Source organism: Zonotrichia leucophrys, chromosome 6, assembly GCF_028769735.1.
Source record: "Zonotrichia leucophrys gambelii isolate GWCS_2022_RI chromosome 6, RI_Zleu_2.0, whole genome shotgun sequence".
In the NCBI taxonomy this organism is placed as follows: Eukaryota; Metazoa; Chordata; class Aves; order Passeriformes; family Passerellidae; genus Zonotrichia; species Zonotrichia leucophrys.
The window spans coordinates 9,886,807-9,909,737 of record NC_088176.1 but is presented as its reverse complement, the minus strand read 5'-3'; the positions used below and the strand labels follow the sequence as shown (position 1 = coordinate 9,909,737).

General features: G+C 49.2%; 1 protein-coding gene across 1 annotated transcript; it reads left to right on the top strand.

The window, feature by feature from the left end:
* Nucleotides 1-365: 365 nt before the first annotated feature.
* Nucleotides 366-10,742, top strand: DUSP5 (dual specificity phosphatase 5). The gene is made up of 4 exons (XM_064717191.1): nucleotides 366-921; nucleotides 5,065-5,207; nucleotides 6,609-6,828; nucleotides 9,087-10,742. Exons 1-4 carry the CDS (start codon nucleotides 528-530, stop codon nucleotides 9,485-9,487), a joined length of 1,158 nt encoding a protein of 385 aa, XP_064573261.1. The 5' UTR covers nucleotides 366-527; the 3' UTR covers nucleotides 9,488-10,742.
* The last annotated feature ends 12,189 nt before the right edge of the window (nucleotides 10,743-22,931 follow it).

Sequence of the window (22,931 nt, the reverse complement as noted above, 5' to 3'; positions counted from 1 at the left end):
GAAACTCCATTCGCAACCTGGTGCGAGAAGCCTGCCCCAGCGCTGCCCTTCCTTCCTTCCTCCCTTCATTCCTTCCCTCCCCCTTCCCCCCGCACGCTTCCCGACTCTCCTGACGCGCTGGGGAGGGGGCGGGGGTGATGTCGGGATGAGCCCCATCCGATGAGTGGAGAATTTTTGCAGCGTTTTTCAGCTTCCTCTCCTCCGATGCTGACCTACCGCCGCTAGGGAGGGAGGGAGGGGATCCCCGCCAGGGGGCGGGCGCGGGGCGGGGGATCTCCATCTTTGGGAGGCGGGCGCGTCACTCCCCTTATATGGGCAGTGTCGTCACGGCCCGGCCTCCCATTCATATAAATGCCCGGCGGCGCCGGCCGGGATTCCCTGCTCGGGCTCCGTGCGGCCCCGCGGTGCCTCCGTCCCTCCAGTCCCGTCCCATCCCATCGCCGCCGGCTCCGCGCTAGCACCGGGCACCCTCCCGCCGCTCTCTCCGCTCCCGCCCCGGCTGCGGCGGGGCGCGACCCTCGGCCGGCATGAAAGTCACGTCCCTCGACTGCCGCCAGCTGCGGAAGCTGCTGCGGAAGGAGCCCTCCCGCTGCCTGGTGCTGGACTGCCGGCCCTACCTGTCCTACTCGGCCTCCTGCCTCCGCGGCTCGCTCAACGTCAACCTCAACTCGGTGGTGATGCGGCGGGCCCGCGGCGGGGCCGTGCCGCTGCACTTCGTGGTGCCCGACGCGGCGGCCCGAGCGCGGCTGCTGCCGAGCACCGAGGGGGCGGCGGGGCCCGCCCGCCTGGCGGCCGTGGTGGTGCTGGACCAAGACACGGGCCACTGGCAGAAGCTGAAGAAGGACAGCACAGCCCAGATCGTCCTCAACGCCCTGCTGTCCAGCCTGCCGGAGGCCGGGGCCAGGGTCTGCTTCCTGAAAGGTGAGAGGGGTGGCGGGGACCCGAGGGACCGGGCTGGGGGAGAGCGGCGCGATCCCCCCTCAAAACTCCCCTGGTTGGCGGCGGCCGCCCCGAGGTGCTCCCGTTCCCCCTCCTTCGCCCTGTAGTGAACCTGATTATTGGTGGAGGGCAGGGAGGTAACACGGGGATTTTGTTTCTTTTCCATCTACTGGAAATAAATCCCGGATAGACTCTGCGGGCTGAGCCGAAATGCCTTTCCGCTCACCCCTGCCGCGCGTTTAAGAGGCCGAGGGGGAAAGCAGAGAATATTAGTAAAGAACAGCAAAAGTTGTAGATTATCAAAGGGGAAGAGATATCGGCACTGCATGGGAAACAAAATCAGTCCTGCGGATATGAGAGACGAGGCCACCGCTACTCGCTCTCCGCCCGGTGACACACGGACACCCGTGCTGGGCGCCCGAAACCCTGGGACCGATGCCCGCCCCTCCACCGAGGGCGGAGAGGTTTCTCTCCGTCGGGCACATCGTGACTCTGGCAGGGGAAACCTAGAGGCGAAACTCCGGTGCTCGCCGGGGGACAGAAATACCTCCTCCCCTCACGTGTATTACAGCCCTTCGATTGCGGTTCTTTGTTTTCCTTCCGTGTAACCCGGGCTAATAAAACGATAAATAGCATAGCGAGCATAGCAGCCCGCCCTTTCCCTGTCCTTCCCCCCACTCCTGGCAGCGCCTTTGTCCTTGTGCCCTCTCGGTTTTCCCAGCGCGGTCCCCACCTGCCCCGGGAGCGGGGCCGTGCCCGGCGGGGCCGCTCCCGCCCGAAGCTCCGCAGCCCCGGGGCTCCCGCAGCGGCACCGCGCCGGGGAAGGAGCTTCCAAAGACCCCCTTGCCATACCGTGAGGCCATAAAAGGGAGGAGAAAACCAGGCGATGTTTCTTGAATGAAGCCTGCCCCCGTGTTCTAATGGGCCAGGGTTAATTCACTTTTAATCAGCCTTTTATCGCTAGTTTTTGGCCTGAGGTACCCAGTTTTAGCCTTCTGTAATGATCTCCCGCCGGGGCAGAGGCACCTTCAGCCTGGATATTGCCTGGTACCGAGAGAGGCAGATGCTCCTTGGCTGTTTGCCACCACCCTGGTTCTGTCCTGCCTCTATCAGCCTTTGCTGGATCTGACAGTCACCCCAAAAGCACAAATTCTGCTGCTGGAGGGTAGAGATACTGGCGCTGTGTCATTCAATTCCTTAGGGACTACACTAAACTAGAGATGAAGAAATATCTTCAGGGTCACAGTGGGAAGTCTGTGGTAAACTAGGGGCCAAATTAAGCTCTGCTGACTCTCAAACTGCTTGTTTGGCCACACGATCATCCTTTCCTCTTCATGTACCAGCCCCACACTTTGAAGTGGTGACTGTGGCTGTGGGCAGTTTATCCGAAGTGAGGGGTTAGTGTAGGCTCTGCTTTGTACATCTTGTGAGTTGTGAAGTGTCTTATCTCGGAAGCCTGTTGATTTGAGGGTAAAGACATTTCCTCTCAGTGTATGAGAAAGTTTCCTGCTGCAGTTTCCTTTTGCTTTTCTGGAAGTGCTTGGGGCTGCAGGTTCAGGCCCATGACTCAGTAGGCAGCACTGGTGATTCACTGGGGCCACCGACCCCCAGGAAGCTGTTGGCCTGGGGGAAGATCCTAGCACAGAGGGGATATAAATCACCCTGGAACACTGCGTTCTGATCAGGAGAAAGGGTCCTTTGGAGGCCTCTGCTACCAACTTTGTAAATAATAGGCTGCAAAATCACCAGGAAAAATCCTCCTTGAGGTTTCCCCTTATATTCCTGCTCTCCCTAGGCATGGAGAGCTGGGAGGAGGTGTTGGCTACTTAAGCACTAAGGAGGTCTCGTGGCAGTAAAATATGAGGAGGTCATGGTCATCAAGACCACCAGGTCATCAGGATGCTGAGGATCTGGTCCCAGAGAGAGCAGCTGGAACTGAGTCATTGCATGCCAGGCCCTGTTTCCTCGTTGCTTTCTGGCTTGCAGGGTCACATCTTTCATCTGTGTAGGTGCAGTTTCACTGTGGGTGAGCTCAGCCCCAGCACAGTGAGAGTGGCTGTGTGTCAGGGGAAAAAAAAAAAAAAGATAAAATAACGGATCCTCCCTTGGTGCTGATAACGATTCTATTACTTATCGATTAAAAGGGAAGTGCAGCTCAGCTCTCCATCATGAGCAACCGGAGTATTTGCAGAAATGACCTCAGGGAAGGTAGGTTGAGTGGGGAGGGGGAAGAGAGGAGATTGCTGGAGGATGGGATGAGCAGATGACTCACTGTAAGAATGGCCTGCAAATATCCTGATCCCCAAGGCTTGTAATTAACCATTCACCAGCTGCATGTTAGCTGCCCCAAGAGACAGAGACATGCATGTCTGCTGGAACACACATGCAAGTTGGGCTTGGGCAGATTTCTGTGTTCATTCAAGTGTAAAAACAGTGACATAGGGTGTAAATTGGGATCATGGCTATTTATATAAACTGGACACACTTTTCCTATGTGATGGCTGTGACTGGGGGCTTGGGGGAAAGATAAGGTCAGCTATGCAAAACAAGAGGACTTTAAAGTTCACCCCATGAAGGGCAGCTGGAGATCAGGGAATTCTGTAGAGCTTCTTGTGTTTGTTTTTTCACACTGTGAGTTGCTAAGGATATCATGTTTTCAACCCAGTTATTGAGGATATCATTTTATCAAACACCTCCCACCACCATCCTGGTCTCCACGGTCACTTGACTGCTTGGACCACTGCCTCATGCTGTGAGCTCCGGGATGAGCTGGCAGAACGTGGCTGGGTGTAGGAGGGAAGGTGCAGGTGCTGAGTGCCCCTTTGCTGTAAAGTCACTCTCCTGCCCTCTGCCATGGAAAACAGACTTTCATCACATTCGGGGAGCTTTGGATCGTGCTGGCCACTTGCAACACGAGGACCCCACGGCAGGAATGAGTGGGCGACAGCAGCACGTCATGAATTTGAGCACACAACTGCGCAAACATTGCACAGAGATGAGACACCGGCGCTGTGACAGGGGCTGAGCCGTCAGAGGTGGCTGTGCCGGGCAGCCCCGGCTCTAGGGCTGCTCTGATCCTCCGCTCTTCCCTCGTTTCAAAACTCTCCCTTGCACCCGGGCACCCGCACACAGCTTATCAGGGTGAAACAGTCGCAGGTGAATGAATCACAACGGGAGGCTTTGCCTTCCAACCGTGTTTACTTGAGGGCCGCAGTGCAGGATTATTGAATGTGGCTGCTCAGGAGCCATTCATCTCTGCTCTGAGAAAGCACAGGTGGCAGACATGTGGCACACTGCTGACGTTTCCGGCTACTTCTGCCGCCTGACTTACCCAGGTACCTTTTGGAGATGGTGTTCTTCCATGCAGAATATTCCCAGCCTGGAAACAATTTAGCTGCCGACAAACTTTGAGTAACAATGTAATAATAGGATTAATTCCTTCTCATTAGCAGCACACTGAATGAAATGAACGCAGTACTTAACCGTGCAGAATAGCTCATGTGGGGCTATTCAGTTGTCAAATGCTGTCACAGGATTTCATTAAGTTTTATAGCTGTTATTTAACAGATTGGTTTCAGTGGGACCATCTTCATTACTTCACTGTCTTCATGCATTGTGGTGATTAATGAGACACATGCAAGCATCCCCCTCTTGTGTTTATGTCCATTTAAAAATGCAAATAAAATATCCTGTGTATTGTTGTAGTGAATATATTAATGACAGGTTTAGAAAAGATGATTCTGAGTACAGAAATCTCTGCCTCAAATGCTGGAATTAGTGCTCGTGGATAAAACCTGGGGGAAGGGAGTTTAGTCCCCACTGTTAATGGTTGCTAGACTCAACAGAATTACATTTGCTAACAGCTTTAGTCTGGATTCACTGGGTTTTGGCAAGTTAATAATTGTCAGTGGTATCAGAGGTTTTTCCTTGGGTGCCCAAAATCTTTTAAGCAAACCCATTTTCGCAGAGGAGCACTATCCTTCATTGACACTCCCCTGGAGCTCACTGCTGGGCACTGCTGTCCCACTGGACAAATTGCTGGAGCTTTGTTTGTCCTTCACTTGAATTAAACTAGTCCTTGGGAGGGCAAATATTCATAATTTCTTCTTTTTGTTGTTTCCCTAGGGGGATATGAAACCTTTAACTCTCAATATCCTGAGTGCTGCGTGAATGGAAAACTCATTTCCCCAGAGAGAACGGAAGCAGAGAGGAACCTTGCCAGCCACTGTGAGAAGCAGAGTGCCAACCACAAACCTGCTTATGACCAGGTGTGTGTCATGGCTGTGGTGGGTGACCTTCCCCTTGGGACTTCTCCCTGCTGCCACCAGGCTCTCCTGGAGGGTGGCAGGGTGTCAGTGGGCCTGGTGCTGCCATGGGCTGTGAATAAGTTGTCACAGTCCAGGCTGAGCTGAATAAATTTCCCTTGTGTGCTGCTGGTCAGCATCACCTCCACCTGGCTTCAAAATTAGGCAGAAGGAGGCAAAACACTCATCTAGCCCCTAAGACTATTTATGAACTCTCTTATCACACACCCAGACAGAGTGAGCTGTCAGCAGCTCACACCTCCAGAGGAGACTGAGAATGGGCAGCGGAGAAGCTGCCGGGAGTGTCACTTTTCCAGCAGACAAAGGAGCACGTTCTGCCCATGACTCCTCTGAGATCTCAGGAGGAATTTGAGGCTGGCAAGGGGCCAGAGCCCCTGAGAAGTGAGACCCACCCCTGGGCTGGGGAAGTGGGGTTTCCAGAGGGGAAGTCCTGGTGTGCCCCCCAGCCCGGGGGCGATGTGTGCTCCGAGATGTCACCCTGCGGTCAGGGCGCTTCCGCGGGGCAGAGCAGTTCCTGCTGCTCAGGGGAGTCCCCTGTGACGCCTCTCTGCTCCCCGGGGTGCCTCCCACACCAGGTGCCCTCCTGCCACCGGGGCTGCCTGCCGGCTGGCCCTGATGCATGGGAACCACCATGTGGGCGGGTCAGGGGCAGTGGAAAGGCAGCTTCTTGCAGCTGGGGGGCGGCAGCAGCTCCTGTGCATCATGGAAAGTTACCTGCCAGCTCAGAAAGCTGTGTCACATGGTGGCTGTTCTTTGCCATCTCGTCATGCAGCCCTTGCTTGTGCTGAGGAAGGAGGAACTGAGATGACGTCTCAGAGCGGGTGCTGTGCTTCAGAGAGGTGTGGGGTGAAGGGGGATGGGGAGCCCCTGTCCAGTTTTTTTGCTTTTTTTTTGTTTCACCTTTGGAGATGTGACCAGAGGAGCAAAGCCCTGGCTGAGCCAAAGCAGCCTCTTCCTCTGTCCTGGTCTTCCTCCCTGCTGGATGTGGCTCCCTGCCTTGCCCCATTTAGGTAAAGCCTCAGTGGGAATGGGCACCACCTATGAAAGCACTTCGGGTGCACTGCAAGGGGCAGCACTTTAAAGATTAAAGCCACAAATATCCTACATGAGTAGGTTGGGTCTGACTTTGTACCTTGCAGATGTGGACAAGAAAATGAAAACATTTTTCCTGCATGGGCTTCGCCGTGGGCCTGATCATTGGCCCCTGCTGTGGGAGCTACATCCAGCAGGGAGGAAGAGGAGGAGAGAGGGAGGGAGCAGGCACTAACATGGGCTCCCTTGGTCACTCTTGACTCTCAGGACTTTTGAAAAAAGAACTACATGTTTCTGCTCCTTCTCTTCCAGGGTGGTCCAGTTGAAATCCTGCCTTTTCTGTACCTTGGTAGTGCCTATCATGCTTCCAAGTGCGAGTTTCTCGCTAACCTGCACATCACAGCCCTGCTAAATGTCTCCAGGAAAAGCTCAGAGTCCTTCAAAGACCAGTATTGCTACAAGTGGATCCCAGTGGAGGACAGTCACACAGCAGACATCAGCTCTCACTTCCAGGAAGCCATAGACTTCATTGGTAGGTACAAATGAACAAATTTTCAGATCTTCATGTATTTTAAACTCATTTAAAATGCAAAATCAATTAAAATACCTTTAATTAATTTTAAAATAAAATACACATCGAAGTCTACTAAGTTTTGTGAAGGAGAAAGCCCCAGTTCCTTGGATTTGCATGCCAGAGTCAGTAACAACCAGGTGAAGCAGAGTCAGCTCATTGCCTTACTGTGCTGAGATATCCCAAATGTGTGGGGTCTTAGAAATCCATTATCCCCCTTATCACAGAGCTCTTTACATTCCTCCTTTTGATCATGCTGGTATCTCACCCTTTAATCAAATACCCCAATGTAAAAAAGAATGAGGAGGCCTTTAGAAAAGTTTGTGCTATTCCATTTCAAATCTTCCTGTGTTTGGCTGAGTGGGTGAGTGAAGGTGAGCTGTGCCAGGGAGCACAGGAGAGAGGATTCTCCCTGAGAAGCACAACACGGTTTTGTGGGGTGGAGAAGCCTTAGCCTGGGTGGAGATCATGTTGAAATCGGTACTGTTGCTCTCCAGGAACTTTCAAGAGAGAAAGAGAATAAAACACTGTTACAGACTCTTTGCTCAGCTGAGTTTGAGTCCTTCAACAGTGCAGGCAGAATTACAAAAACCTGACCTGAGGGTGCTCTCTTAAGTCCTTCCTCTTCCCACACATCTCACACCTTTCAGGGAAATAATAATTTATTGCACCTTTCCGTGCTATCCTCAACCCCTTCTGATAGATGTCACTTAGAAATTTCCCAGATTTTGAGGACAACTTTAATTTTCACTTTCTTTTAAAATTGGGTATGTGGTGTAGATGCTGGGGATGACTCAAATCCATGTCTTCCTTATTTTCTGCAGTAGCTAAATATAACTGGTCGTGGTGGTAGTCCCCTGGCAGACAATTGAAGGCAGGCAAATGATAACTTCCTCAGCTCTGTGTGTTTCCCTGAGCACTACACTCACAGTTATCCATAAATTGGAGATTGAACATGTTGCTCAAGGCAAAAGAGCAAAGGCAAGGCTATTTCTTGAACAGTGTTTTTGTGTGGAAAGGGCTTATTTTAAGCACATTCTCTTTAATAACAATCATTGTGTTGTGTGAGTAACCACAGTGGCTCCTGTTGTGTCAAATGGGTGCTTTGCATAAGCCTTTTATATCCTGACTTAAGTCCAAGCATCCTTTAACCAGGCTATAATTAGCAGCTGCCTACAAGCGCTGTGTGCTTTGTGGTGAGGCCCCAGGGACTGAGCTCAGCCTCTCCACCCAAGGGTACCTCCTGGTACTGCTGCTTGCTGCCAACTGGCCAAGCAGGGAATTAGGATTTTGAAGAAAAATCCTGTTTTTCTGGCAAAGATGATGACAGCCCCTGCAGTTTTTGAGTGACCAGGTAGTGGGAGAGCTGGCCAGGCTTGGATTTACACAACATTTTGAGCTGCAGGCAGAGAAATGCAGCTGCAGCATTGGCTGCATCACAATGTTCTTGAATGTCAGTTCCAAAAGAGAAGTAGGCACAAGGGAGGAGACAGGGATGGACTTTCCTAAAAAATGCAAAAAGAACCAAATCAAGATCCACTGATTCTGAAACCATGCTCAGCTCTGTCACAAGCTGGGTTTTGTCCTCCTTGTCTTTTAATCTCCATGTCACCCTAGTACTCAAGAGAAGAGCAGGCCTCTCTTTGCTGCAGCCTGGCTGTGTCCCCCCAGCCCTGGCCGTGTGGCAGTGCCCTCCCCATGCCCACAGCAGGTGATGTGTGCCAAGGCTTTTCCAGCCCTGGCAGTGTGGCAGTGCCCTCCCAATGCCCACTGATGTGTGCCATGGCTTTTCCAGCCCTGGCAGTGTGGCAGTGCCCTCCCCATGCCCACTGACGTGTGCCAAGGCTTTTCCAGCCCTGGCAGTGTGGCAGTGCCCTCCCAATGCCCACTGATGTGTGCCATGGCTTTTCCAGCCCTGGCAGTGTGGCAGTGCCCTCCCCATGCCCACTGACGTGTGCCAAGGCTTTTCCAGCCCTGGCAGCGTGGTGGTGCCCTCCCCATGCCCACAGCAGGTGACGTGTGCCAAGGCTTTTCCAGCCCTGGCAGCATGGCAGTGCCCTCTCCATGCCCACTGACGTGTGCCAAGGCTTTTCCAGCCCTGGCAGCGTGGTGGTGCCCTCCCCATGCCCACAGCAGGTGACGTGTGCCAAGGCTTTTCCAGCCCTGGCAGTGTGGCAGTGCCCTCCCCATGCCCACTGACGTGTGCCATCTCTCCACAGACCAAGTGCGGCGGGCGGGTGGCAGGATCCTGGTGCACTGCGAGGCCGGGATCTCGCGCTCCCCCACCATCTGCATGGCCTATCTCATGAAGACGAGGAAGCTGCGCCTGGACGAAGCCTTTGATTACATCAAGCAGCGCCGGAGCCTGATCTCACCAAACTTCGGTTTCATGGGCCAGCTGCTGCAATACGAGTCAGAGATCTTGTCTTCCACCCCCAGCCCCCCTGTCACCTCATGCAAGAGAGAAGCTGCATCTTTCTTTGCAGAGGAACTGACCTTAGGCAAGAACTTTGAGGGCTCGTGCTTCGCCTTTCCTACCTCAGTGTTGAGTTCTGTGCCCATCCACTCTCCTGTCCACCAGCTGAAGCTCAGCCCGATGACGGCGTCTTCGTCCTGCTGAACACCGTGGGGACCTGGAGCTGGTGTGGTCCTGATCCAAACTGTGATCCCCAACAAGAACATTTCATGAATGTGCAATAGAGAAACTTCATCCGCTTACTCTGAGATGGAGTGGTTGTCATGGGTCATACTTCCCATATGCTGTGACTGTAAGATGCAAGAGGTTTAAGCATGGCAGGTTTCCTGAACTTTTATTGTCCTTTTTTAAAAAAAATACAAAGTGCTTTTTTAGGGTTTTAACCACATTAAGTGCACCCACTACTGTATTTCCAGATTCCTGGGGAACAATGAGAAATCCATTTAGTATGTTCTCAGTTCCCATCTCCTTCCAATCTTGTTTCTTTAAAGACCCTTACTTAAAGTTTCAAGCAATAAACAGCAGCAGCAGGGAAGCAAGCAAAATGAAAAGCACTACCTTTGCAATCACAGAGGTGGAGGGAGTGAATATTTGTTCGAATCTTTCTCTGGCTTTCCTCCTCCCCTCTCCTGTGTCATGCTTCAGGTAGCAAAGGGCTGGAGTGGGGAGGGGGAGCACCTTTTCCGGGACACTGCTGCACAACCAGGTGAACATCCCCTCCTGTGCTCCAGCCTCCGAAGTGTCAGGAATTGTCCGCAGTGTAACTGGACACCAACCCCGGCCAGTGGGTCCATTCAGGTGTGGCATTTCCTGTACTTCTGTATTTGCCTTTGTACTGGATGTGCTTTTAAGTAAAGCAGGGACTTAAGGACTATCAGCTACCCTGCTGAGCTATTATCCTCCCATCTGTTTTTTAAGAACAGCCCTAGAATACTTGAATGTCTCAACAATCCTCATCACATCCACATCCCAATTGTAAAACACTGTAACTGCTGGACTTCACACCAAAAAAACCTGACAAGCTTTCAGCTCCAAAACAACTTTTTCTCCATCCCTTCCCAAGTGTTCCCACTGTGTATCGTGTATGGTCAAGTGGTCTTTTTCAGTGTTATGTGACTTGCTTAGAGTGTGTGGTCACCTCTAGTCAGCCTTTGTCCAGAAAAACATAATTTCTGTCTTGCTTACATTGGCTTCTGTGTCCACAGGGAGTTCAGAATGATTGTCTCTGTCTGTTGACCTTTTTAGTATTTTTTAATATGTAATATGTATGGGAAATGGCAATAATTTCCAGGAGATCTCGTGAATGTGAAAAAAAAAAACCTCCAATGGTTTTTATGGTATGTAAAAAATAATAAAGGAAAAAAATGCCAGGAAAATAAAGCTGTTTGTTGTACTTGGATTGATCTGTGAGAGTGCTTTGGGAGAGCTTGGTGGCAGGAGAGGTCACCTGAGAAAAACACCATGGTGTAAAAGAGGTGTAAGAAGGTAGGAGAGATGGGAAAGTCTCACTGTGCTGCGTGCTGCAAAGCCACCAAGGTGCATCACTAGAGAGGGGAGAAGGTGAGGGGGAGGATTGTTTCAAACAGAATGACATGAGTCACGGTGGCGTCACTTCCCAGCAGCCGGGCAGGCACTTCTGGTTTGATTCATGCGTGTTTTATTTAAGATTTACCATCTTGCTGAAGATGAAAATCTGAACTAGACACAGCCCCCACTTCCTTCCAACCCACAACAAGGGATCCTACTTGCCCTGGTCCTTAGAGCAAAGCCTGTATGTGATGTGCAGCACCTCTGGGTGCCAGGAGCCAGGGCATGTGGGTAATACTCCTCTTTTCACTTTTGTAAATGAAAAAAAATTAGTTAGAAGAACCAGTATGTCTGATGCATTTCATACCCCTTTTCTTCTTGAATTTACTAGGCTTTTTCTGGCTCATCACTGCAGCACATTTATGATCTGCAATTCCAAATTATTGAGTTGAAAAATCTATGGCAATATCTGAGTTACAGAGCATGTGTGCACATATACATCTGTTCATAACTTCTTATCTCCAGGGCAGTAAATCTGACAGATGAGAAGGTCTTACTGGAGATGTGCCTTGGATTTGTCACCCAGTGTCAGAAGGATGTGTCAGCAGCCCTGCCTGGGCTCTGGGAAACCTGAACATGGGAACCAGCAGCCAGGGAGGTAAGGCAGATGATCTAGTAAGAGCAGATCAATTAATTTTCTGAAAGATCTAATTGGTCCTCTTGGGAAACTCTGGCAAGAGCTTTCTGCCTCTCAGCCCACACAAGCACCCAAGCAGAAAGGCTGTTGAGCTTAGTGAGAGTCCAGAGTGCTGAGACCTACAACCAGCCAACATTTCTCATTAAAACTGCACTGAACCCTTCTGGGTGGACAACCAGCTTTGTTTCTTAAGGATTGGAAAGCTGAAACCCTCAGCAAAGTCAGTGATGGAATATTTGCAGGGCTCAAGGCAGTGGCTGAAGGGGTTAACAGAGGAAATGCTGACCTTGACTTTTGACCAAGGCAGCTGGAAAAGATCACAGGCCAGGGGGAGGAGCCGGGTGTTGGCAGAGAGGGAGGGGAGCTCTTATCCTGGGCTGTAAGCACGGTGTGTTGGTGGATTGTGTTAGCAGGGGGAGATGCTGGGCTGGGATTCAGCAAGGATAGAAGGCCACAGCCCTGTGGGAGCCAGAAGAGGAGTTGTTGTCATGCCTGGACACAGGAGACTGATGTTTATGTTTATGCTCCTGCTCAGGGCAGGAGTCCCCTCTTCTTGGCTGGAGAGGTTTAATTCACCTGTCCTTCTTGCAAAAGGAAGTCCCAGCATCCAAGTCAGAGTGGGATGCAAGTGCTGCCTCCCAGAGGGTTGTGCTCCCATGCTCATGCTCTGCTGCTTCAGTGCTAGCGTGAGAGCTCTGGTCTGAGCACTGGTATCTGAAGGTGAGTGTGACAAACTGGGTAGCACCTACCTGGGAAAAGGCAATGTGTTTGAAGTCACATATGCAGGGCAGGGCCCCTGGTTCTCTGCTTCCAGACAGCAGCACCCAATAAGGTACCTTTGTCCTTGGGGAAAGGAACAGTTCCACACATGTTTTTGGCTTGTGCACTAAGGAAATTCACCAGATTTAGTAGAATGGAAGATTTAGGAAGCTTTTATAGCCCAGATGAGCTTGGGTTTGAGTGGCTCATTGCTGAGGATGGAAGCTCAGATCAGACAGGTGTGTGGGGAATGTCAGAGCTGAAGGCTGGAAGACTGAATTGGCTGGTTCAATGTGTCTGTGTCCATCTGCCTGCAAGGCTTCACAGAGCAATAGGGGCCTCAAAACCAAAATTCTGATGGAAAGTAGAGACCCTTTTAGCTATAACAGCAAAGGGAAGGCTGCCATCAGGATGCTTTCAGACTTTAGAAGAGGCAAATGAGGGAAAGATGGCAGTGCTATACTCTGAGACAAAGCTTTAGATAGAGTTTATCCATAATGATACCCAGAATCCACAGAAGATGAGAGGAAATGTCAGAGAAAAGGAGATTTTTCAAGTTCTATGGAAGTTGTCTATGGAAGTGCTAGTTCAGCACTGTGCTGGGATGTGATATCTCTCCATTCACACTCCTGATGGTGCACCCTTGTGTCCTGGACAGCTGGGTGCCTCTCAGGACCTGTTTCAGATCCTGGGGTCTGAACAGGGCTTGTGCCATGGAGCTTTTGGTCCCTTGCTTTCAGTCTTGCAAGGAGCAGTTGTGTTGCAAGCAGGAGAGCTGTTGCTCAGCCTCTGGCTCTGCTCTGCACATGCTGCCTTCCCTTTCTGTCTTCAACACAGGCAAGCATTCAAGAAACTGCCACAAAAAATACATATCTTTACATCATTGCAAATCAGATTGTGAAGAAATCTAGGGTGGAGCTGGATGAGTGGGTGCTGTCCTTAAGTGTCCCTAAATGCCTTTTTAGTCCATACATTTGCTGGTGTGATTTGCAGTCTAATCTGGTTACAAAGCACAGGCTTTCTCCAGCTCCTTCCTGCCTAAAGATCTTTCCAATAGGTAGAAATTTCATCCTTACCAGTAAAACCCCGGTAAAACTGATCTGCTGTGTGGGGAGCTGCTCCTGAGGTGCCCATCCCCAGTCCCTGAGCACCACAAGTTAGGGCAGCTCCTCTCAGCTTCTTGCCTTATGGTGGGAGCTTCTTTTTTTAGGAGACAAAGCATGAATGAAGAAGGTATTCTGCAGGCGTTGTCATTTGTATGCTAAAAACAACACTTGCCTTGCAGGGAAGTCAAAGGTCCAAATGTGCCTGTAACATGGGAAAAAAGATGTGTGAGGCCCCAGGTATGGTGAATTTGACCCTCTGTCTCCACTTTTCACAGTTTCATGTTAATTGGAGAGTAGACACACTGCCAGCTCACTCTCTGGGGAGAAAAAGGCAGGAACCAATTTGCAGAGCCACATAAATATGGAAGTAGGATTTTTTTTGGCGTGGGAGGTGTTACCAGTACCACACATTACGGTTTCTTGGCTTTATCACATCATAGGCTTTTACTGAGACATGAGTAAGTTTGCTAAATAGGAAATATGAAAATAGCTTGTGAAATAGGTTGAGTCATCAGAGAGAATCAAATGGAGTTCTGACACCAGGGCCTCAGTTGTAAAGTCCTACTTTATTTTACCATTGCATTAGAAACTTTGGGGTCATTTCAATCTTTTTGTTTTAGCTTCAAAATTTAGGGTACTCTGACATCCAAGTAAAGCTTTCTAAATCCATTCATGTTTTCCATCAGCAGTGGTGATACATCCCTGTGTCCTGCCTACGAACACTTGCAGGGAATGTAAAAGTTATCAAGACAAACAGCTTCTTCAGGAATAGCTGAAATGCTCAGCACTTCTTCCAGCCTTGTCCAGCTATGGAGAAGTCTGGCCCCTAGACATCCCTTTCATGTACTAGCCTGTGGAAGTCACTGGCTGTTATTGTAGCTTCTGGGAATCCCAGCAGGACACCAAACAATCCCATAAAGGCAGCAACTCCAGAACAGGAGTGACCATGGTAGATAGAAAGGGGGAAAGGTCCTCAGGGACAGCATTGCCTGTGGACTCCCATATTTCTGTCAGGGATTGTTCTCATATCCCAGAATGTGACCTGTGCTGGGCAGATCATGGGTGGAAAGCATCCCTAGGACACAAGCTCTCCTGGGAGCCATGGGATCCATAGGACATGCTCTGCATGAGAAATGGGAAACGCCTTTAATATAAATCCTGCCCCAGCCTCAGCCCAGGCCAGCTGCAGTCAGGACTAGGACTTCAGAGCAGGCACCACACAAAGGTTTGTGATCTGTTGGGACTCAGAAATGAAAGGCAAACTGATAAAGGCCTCAATTTGACCTTCAAACCCCCTTGGCATAACCGTTTTTCCACATTTGGTTTTCTAAACCAATCACGTTAGTGAAGCTAAACATTTGAGTAAGTGTTAGTTGGACCAGGTTTATGTCTCCCAAGTGACATGACAGTGTAGTTTTTATGGGCTCTCTCTTTTTTTGGGGAGGGGAGTTGGGGGTTGTCTGTGTGTGAATAGTGGTTTATTTCTGTCACAGTGATACTCCATTTCTGACATCCCTTTGTCCCTTTGTTAAGCAGACAGTGGGTGAGTCATCTCTGGTTATTAAATTGCCCATACATTGTGAGCTGCCTCCAGGCCCTGAACCAAAGCCTATTGGTGGGGAGAAGAGCCCCCAAACACAATGGGATTTGGATCAGGCCCTGGATTAATCTTTCCATTAAATCTTTATTTTAAGGAGCCGTTAGTTCTAATTGGACCTAGGACTTGCTTCTGCATTGAAATGACATTTGAGGTCTCCAGGACTCAACTGGAACAACGGGTATATCCTCTCTGCTCTAATGCCTCCCATCACATTAAGTTAACTGGAAAATCAATTGACACGAATTCCAGCATGACCATTAACTCCCATCCATCTGGCTGGGCCCAGGGTAAGAGATTCCTGACAGGGATGGAGCAGAGCTGTGCTCATCTCCTAGATATGCTTGCAGCCCGAGGTCTCCCCAGCAATGCCCACATTGCCCTGAGTAATCACTGTGGCTAACAGAGAGCCCAGGGTCAGGCAGTCTGGGATCGCTTGTGGGCTCTCCCTGAGGATTTCAGGGCAAGTGATGCAGCCGGTCCTGCTGGCACAGCCTCGTTTGTCAAAAGCACAAAGGAAGTGAGTGAGACCTGGACTGACCAAGCTGACCAGATGGGTCCCTTGAGAATACAGAAAAGGACTATAGCAGCAAAACTGTGTTTTCCACAGGACAGCTCACTTCTGCAGAGGATATTTCTGCTCTGTTGGTAAAACAGAGCTGTGCTGATGTGGCTTTGCTCATGCGAGAAGCATTTTGGTGCTAGAGTGGTCCTGACATTCTCTCTAAATGTTTCTCACAGGCTTATCAGTATGTCTCTGGATCCTGGCTTGCATCAGGGATAATGATATCAATCCCATTCTGAGAAAGACATAAAGCTTTTTTCATGTTTACAATACATATTAGACCCATGACAAAGACTCTCCTAAGCACAAAATCTTGTTACCATGATGTATTTATTGTACTGTGCTTGTAAGTCCATATGTTTCTTATTAGAACAGTTTATCGTGGGGTTTTGCTTTTTTTTTTTTTTTTTTTTTTTTTTTTTTTGTGTGTGTGTGTGTGTGTTTTGTTCTTTTCCCCTAGGATATAATGTATTACTTAGTTAAAAACCAAACCAATTGTGGAGCACTTTCAGACAGCCACTGCAGCCACTCTGCCAGGCAATGGGAGCCCTGGGTGGGTGGCAAGAAATCCGTGTGCTGCTGAGTGCTAAAGCATTGACATAGCTCAGTTTACTAAATCCAGCTGTGAAGAGCAGCTGGTTTTCTGGCAGTCAGCACGACAGAGGCAGGCAGATATGCTCGAGAGAATTGATCAGGGACCACCAGGGGAGAGAAGGGGAGGGTAAGTTGTTCTCTGTGCTACTCAGTGCTAAAGTGGCTCCTGGCAGTTCTGATCACTACACCCAGCTGAGAAGAGTTTTTCTGGGCTTGTCTGCGAGATCTGGTGGGGATTCACTTCAGCCATGAGGAAGGGGGAAGCAGGAGACTTGTGCAGAGCCAGCTGCTGCCACACTCAGTGCTGTGGCTGGTGGGATCCTGGGAAAGGCTGTCGGGACATGTGGGGAATGTCTGCAGACAGCACGGGAGGCTGCCAGAGGCTTCAGACAGCGTTCCCATCTTGGTTTCTCTCCTCATTTCCTTCTTCATCCTCCCTCTGTGAGGCAGCTGGGGGTGCAAGAAGAGGCAGCTGGCACAGCAGGCCAGGGCTAGGAGAGATCGTGTGGAATAAACAGCAAGACACTTCCTTGGAGGCTGGAAAAGATAATAAAGATCCTGTTATCCCCACGGAACGGTGAAAATTGCACCAGTGAAGGCTGCCAGCTTGGGTATGAGAGGACAATGTCCTGCTGTGTCCCTGGCCTCTGCCTGGGAAGAGCCTGAGAAATGCTGAGCACTAATGGGGATGAGGGCCGAGATAGTCCCTGGGACAGTGGTTTCAGTTGCCATGACAAAATTGGAAGTTATCAAAGTTTTGCTTTGATCTTCAAAGCACAGGGGGACATTTCACACCTAGGGGAGGCCACCCGGTGCCAGGTGAAGTTGCTGCAGCTTGTTAAAGTCAGTCAGATGCCATAAGGTCAGGACTCACCTGCCTCAGTGTGAAATGCCTTGCAGAAAGCACGCTGCCTTTTCGTGGGGCTCGTTTTGGTTCTCTGGTTAAAAAATCATGTTTGTTTGTGAGTCCCGAGGAGGATGCAGACGGATGGCTTAAAGAGGGGTAAAGCCCAGGCAGTGTGATTCTGATCACTTTAGATATGTATTACTTTGTTGAATGGATGTGGTCAGCCTAAATAACTATTTTTGTTCTAACCTAATTACAAATTTACTGCAGCCACCTCCTTCCAGGGTGCTAATTAGGAGCGGAGGCAAAGGGAAAGGGTTTTTTCAGAATTTCAGGATGCTCTGTGGAAATCAGATATTCGGTCTGGCATCTTTGTCAGACACAATTTTGTTTGCACTGGCCACAAAGACTGAAAAAGCTGACCCAAAATGAGGCAGTCTGGGTCACAGACCTACACAGGCTCTTTCTGCCTCTGCCCCACTGTCTGGCTCAGCACATGTGCTGAGTGCAGACACTCCGAGATTTCCCTGCATCCATCCCCCAATTTCTCCAAGGATTTTCCATGGCCCTCAGTCAGACTCTGTCCTACCACTGCTGGGAACAGGTTGCAAAATATCCCTTGGTCAATTATGACATCAAACCAGCAACACCTCCAGGGCCAAGACAGGCACCGCTGCTTCCCCTCGGCTCCTCACCCCTCTTGTGTGAGGGCGAGTCAGTCCTCCTGCAGGCAGCCAGTCCTGCAGATGGGGGACATGTATTTATGTCTGTGAGGCTCTCCTGCTGTTGGGATTGCATTTACTCCTCGCTTGAACATTAGGAGACTTTTTGGAAGTAAAACTGACTGCTTTTAATTAATCTCCCTATTTGCTAGTCTTGCACTGTTGTCTGAGTGGGCAATCTTTCACCTGGAGCTTGGGACTAAACAGGTGTTTAGATTTCTACCTTTGTTTATGATTTATTTTGATGAGAACCAGTTGATCTTGTCCTCTGTGGACTGTCCCTCAGCCCTACTGATGGATGGGCAGGTGCTGGCCTCAGGAATGTCACAGAGCCCCCTGAAAGAAGGCACTCCTTGCCCTGATGCCTGTGAGCTGGTGCCATCCCAGGCTCTCTTCAGGGCAGCCCCTGCTGAAGCCAAGGGGTGCTGTGGGCTCCCCCCTCACTGCTAGGGCAGCTACTGGGTGCAACAGATCTGTGGGATCCAGCATCCCTGATTCGCTTCTCCTTCGTGTTTATCCATCCAAAACCAGGTCTGGGATTGCATCTATGGGTGCCCTCCAGCACAGCTGACCCCATAAACAGCTCAATGCAGATCCCTTCCCTTCTCCAGGGTTAAAAATAGAAAAAACAGAGAGCAATGCTTTCTTTCACAACATTTCCAAATGCAACAAAGCTTTTTTTGCCTGGCAGCACAGGAAAGCACGGCTGGCTCCCCTGGGGCAGGATGTGCCCAGGCCCCTCCAGCACTCCCAGGGCTCAGCAATGCCCGCGATTATGGAACCGCTGAGGCCGGGAAAATTCATCAGCCACAGCCACATTTATTCACAGAGAGCCTCGGCTGAAAGGTGATGAGCACAACTGTTTTCCTTAGTAAACCTGCGGCAGATTCATTTGTAATAGCCTATGCTCTTCTTAAAAAAAGCCTTTCTCTGTTCATTCTATGCCAATGTTTTACCCCGCCACTCTCTTCTTGACAAACATGTTAGCTTTCCTAAAATGTTGTTGGATTAAAGGGTTTATGGATGAATACTTAACAGTCAACAAAAATGATTTAACTTTACACATTCAAAGGATCATAGTGATCAAGAGAAACTTTTTTAAAAAAAAATTTCAAAAGAAGCTGTCTGATTGTTTTGAGTTGTTTAAAGTGACTAGAAACTGAGTCAGAAAAGGAGAAGCAAAAAAAAACCTCTGGTGCTTTTCATGCATATTTTTTCACATAGATGCCTCCCAGCCAATTCTCCTCATCACCCTGGCACCCCTCAGGGCACACTGTGGAAGGGGCAGGGAGCAGGAGACAAAAAAGAGCAAGAAAAGGGTCTGTGGGTGGTGGAAACAGGTACCCACCAAGGAACAAAGATGTCACTGGCTAACGCTGTGCAGCCAGCACCTGAACCTGTAACTACATCCACTCCTTATCAAACTAAGATTCTTTTAAGGCTCTTGCAGGCTTAGGGCTCCCACTTGTAAGTTTTATGGCAGGCTCAGTGTCAAAATTGCAGATATTTCTGCAGGTACTGCTGAGGAGTCAGACTGTGCATTGCAAGGCATGGGTCACTGCAGGGTTTGAGAGCAACAGAGCTCAGTAATTTGTTCAAGACAAAAAAAAAATTGTAGGAAAAGGAGCCCATGTGTGGTTTGCTTGCATTTTTTTCAGCATAAGTGCTCCTTGTCCTTCAAAAGCTTGGTGGGTTGTCTGCATTGAGATGGATGTGTGTGCCAGGGTCTGTCAGGAACACACTGGTTTCTCTCACTTCACCTGCTGGAATCTCTCGTGAGTTCAGAGGTGAGAGAAAGATGCATTGTGGCCCTGCTGCCTTAGGATTCAGGCTTGGGTGTTCTAGGAGGATAAGTACTCTTGGCTGTCCCACTGTTACCCTGTTTGACTTTGGGCAAGACACTTTCTCACTGCCTTTGTTCCCCAGCCTGGAAGTAAAACATCAGAATATCTGTTTGTGAGTTCAAAGTGCCATTGGACACTGGTTTCTGCAGGGAATAATCAAAGTATCAACCAAAATCCAAGTTCCCTCCTGAGATTCTGCTGCAACACCAGCACTAAGAAGAATTGTCTCCAGAAGTTCTGCCTCCCATAATGATTTCACGTGATGGAGCACAAGAGAGCGATGTTGCAATGAACCTAAGGATTTCTACAGGCATTTGAAAAAGGCAGTAAATACCTCAGTGATTGCAGCCATTCATGAATGAAAGCAGCCTATACACGTGTTGGTTCACAACTGAAAAGTGGTAATAGAAGAGGTTAATAACACTTAAAGTGCTTTGTCCCTCCCCACAATAGGTTTAACATTTTTTTCTGAGAGAAATTCTACTATTTGAGAAGAGAGAAAAAAATTCTACAGAACTGAAATCCCATCTATATGTTCCCATTAAGTTTCATGAAAGAAACGCTTGACATATTTTTATGCTGATGAAGACTCGATGAATTAAAGCAGTGCTCCCACTTCCTCCTTTCTGATGCTAATGCCTAATTCAAGCATATTTATACAAAAAACTCTGCTTATAAAGCAGGGCCATGGAAAAAAAATCTCTGCAGCACCTACTGAAGCAAGGTGAACTCCTGGCTCCTGGCGTAGCAAGTGCTGCCTTTGTGTTTGCAGGTTCTGAATACAGAGCGCTGTTTTACGAGCTGCCAGCTCTCTGCACTCCTACAGCCACAGCAGCTTGACAGAATAAAAATGGCATGCATCACACTTGGGTTGGAAGCATATTTTCAGCAAGTACTACAAAACCAAAAGAGTAACAGAAAATATAATACCTACCCCACCACTCCACTCCCTCAAGTGCAATCTCTAAAAGCTATGTGGCAAAACCTGTGTGCAGGGCCTGTTTTGAGTGTTTGAAACACTCATTGAACCAGACAATCATTTGCCACTTAATCCTTAATGAATGCAGTTGCTATTTTTGCAAGCACGTCACACTGGTGAGAATGTTTGCTGATGGAATATCAGTGGGATGTGATTTTATTCTTATGAATAAATATAATGTGGTGTCTGTGCACATTTGTATGCGCACGAGCCCTCTCCAAACTGCCAGAGTGTGCTGTATATCCAAAGTCCTCGAGAGAGAATGAACACCTGGGGATGAAAGAAATCCCAGGTCCTTACTTGTGCTTGTTCATAATAGGGTGATGCACTTCTTGGTGCACCTCAACAACAGGAAACTGTCTGGAGCACCAGATGTGGCTTGTTTGGCTTGACACAGAGCTTTCAAGAAGATTTGGGGTATTCAGGCATAACAATGTCATTGCAGCAGTCAAGAGAAAAGGCAAATTTTCCTCAGCTGTTCTCTCTGAACCCCTTCTTTAGGGCAGGAAGATTAATTCCTTGCTCTGGGATTCTATGATCAAGTGAAAATAAGCTTCTGAACTACAAAGGAAATCTCTAAAATGTGACTCAAGGCGTCCTGTACCTCTAAAAGCAGAAGACAAAGAGGAATGAACTTTAGAACCTGCCAATTTAAGAACATTTCCATGCCTAGTACTGCTTTCAGAAACAGGAATGGTCTGTCCACATCAACCTGTGTTTTTAGCTGGAGAAGACTGGTAGTGAGGAGATATCCTGGCAAAGGGTTTTCAAGAAGACTTGGTTAACATAAAAATGTTAAGACAAAAATAGATGTAAAGAATTCTTTTAACCAGGTACAAGATTGTTTAGTTGTGTAGTAAGGAAAAGTGGGGAATCTGACTTTCGTTTTTTTCTTAAACTCTCTTTTCCCCCCTGCTAGGAGTCTCCTTGGATGGGCCAGACATCTGAGACCTGAACTGACAGCATCTCTACGCAGAAAAAGTGAAGAAGAGTAAATTTAGTATCACAAACTAATCCCAGAAAGATGCTGTGAGACTTATTTGAGGATTTAAAATTCCCTGAAATCCTAAGATGAAAGGGATTTTGAAAATGCAAATAGCAAAAATATTTTTTCCCTCAGTCAGATTGAACTAAGCTATTTAAAAGCCAAATAACACAGGCAGGAAATTTTCGTTTTGAATTTGTTTGTGAAGCAACCATTAAACGCTTTAGTTTTTTAAGCTCTGTGTTTTCTGAAGAAACAATGGACCATTTCTTTATAGGTGCTGGTAAAATCTGTTACAATAGCTGTTAGTAAAACCATTTAATTACATGGCACTTAAGAATGTCTGAGACTGGTGAGATTTTCCCATTCGAGAAGAGAGGTAATTCATCAATCTATTATTCTAGGAGCGGTAGAAACTAGACCTTTCTGTTTAAATGTAGTGTTTATTAGCGTTAAGAGGCTCAGAGGAGGAATTCTATTGCATGTCTGGAAGTGCTGGCTACGGCTGCAGTTTTGAAGGAGCACTGCCAAATCGAAAATTGCATTTTCTCTGAGATGTCGCACCCCGACTGGTGCCACGACAACACCTGAAATCACCATAAGTGGAAGAGATTAGGTGAAAATTAAAGCTTCTCTCCCACCATTTTGCTTATTTTTGTGTGTTTGACAGCTCCTCCGGGGAGCTGGATAGAGGCTCGGTGGGTACAGGAGCGGGCAGGGACCCAGCCAAGCTGTTTTCCTGGGAATGTTCCGCACCATCGCTGTTTGCCTAGCTCAGCCCGGGCACCTGTCCGGCCTCGCCCGGACTTTTCCCCTGCGGATGCGGAGCTCGGCTCCCAGCCCTGCACAGCCGGGAGGAGCTGGCTGAGGGAACGGGTGCCCTGGGGCAAGGGGCGCGTCTGCGCAGCCCTAAGACTGCCGATGCCTATTTTTTATTATCATTTTTATTTTTAAAAATAATTTTTAGACCCTCGAACTGAAGCCGGGTCCTCAGACCGAGCCTTTATTATTTGACCTCCCGCGCAAGCGGCCCCCAGGGCGGCCCCGACAGCGCCCCCTAGAGGCGCGCGCCGCCACTCGCTCCGCTAGCCTCAACTTGCCTTTGGCGCCCAATCCGCCCCTCAGCGGGAGAAACCACTTCTCCTAACTCCCCGGGGGGAACCCGGCGCCCGGGAGGCAGAGTGACCTGCCTTCCCCGCCACGCAGCGCCCTCCAAAAGACCGCCGAGGCACTTCAGAAGATCAGAAAAAGGAAATTCCAGCTGCTTCACGTGGTGTCGCTTTTTCAGCGGTACACGAGCGCGTTCTCTGCTCCACAGTTCTCCCTCCAAGTGGCGCTGAATGGTTCGTGCCAGGACGGGACGGGG

Excerpts from the sequence above, each read along its gene's own strand:
- DUSP5 (XM_064717191.1), top strand. The coding sequence starts at position 528 with ATGAAAGTCACGTCCCTCGACTGCCGCCAGCTGCGGAAGCTGCTGCGG. Across the intron at positions 5,208-6,608 it reads ACAAACCTGCTTATGACCAG|GGTGGTCCAGTTGAAATCCT; the intron begins GTGTGTGTCATG and ends CTTCTCTTCCAG. Across the intron at positions 6,829-9,086 it reads GGAAGCCATAGACTTCATTG|ACCAAGTGCGGCGGGCGGGT; the intron begins GTAGGTACAAAT and ends ATCTCTCCACAG.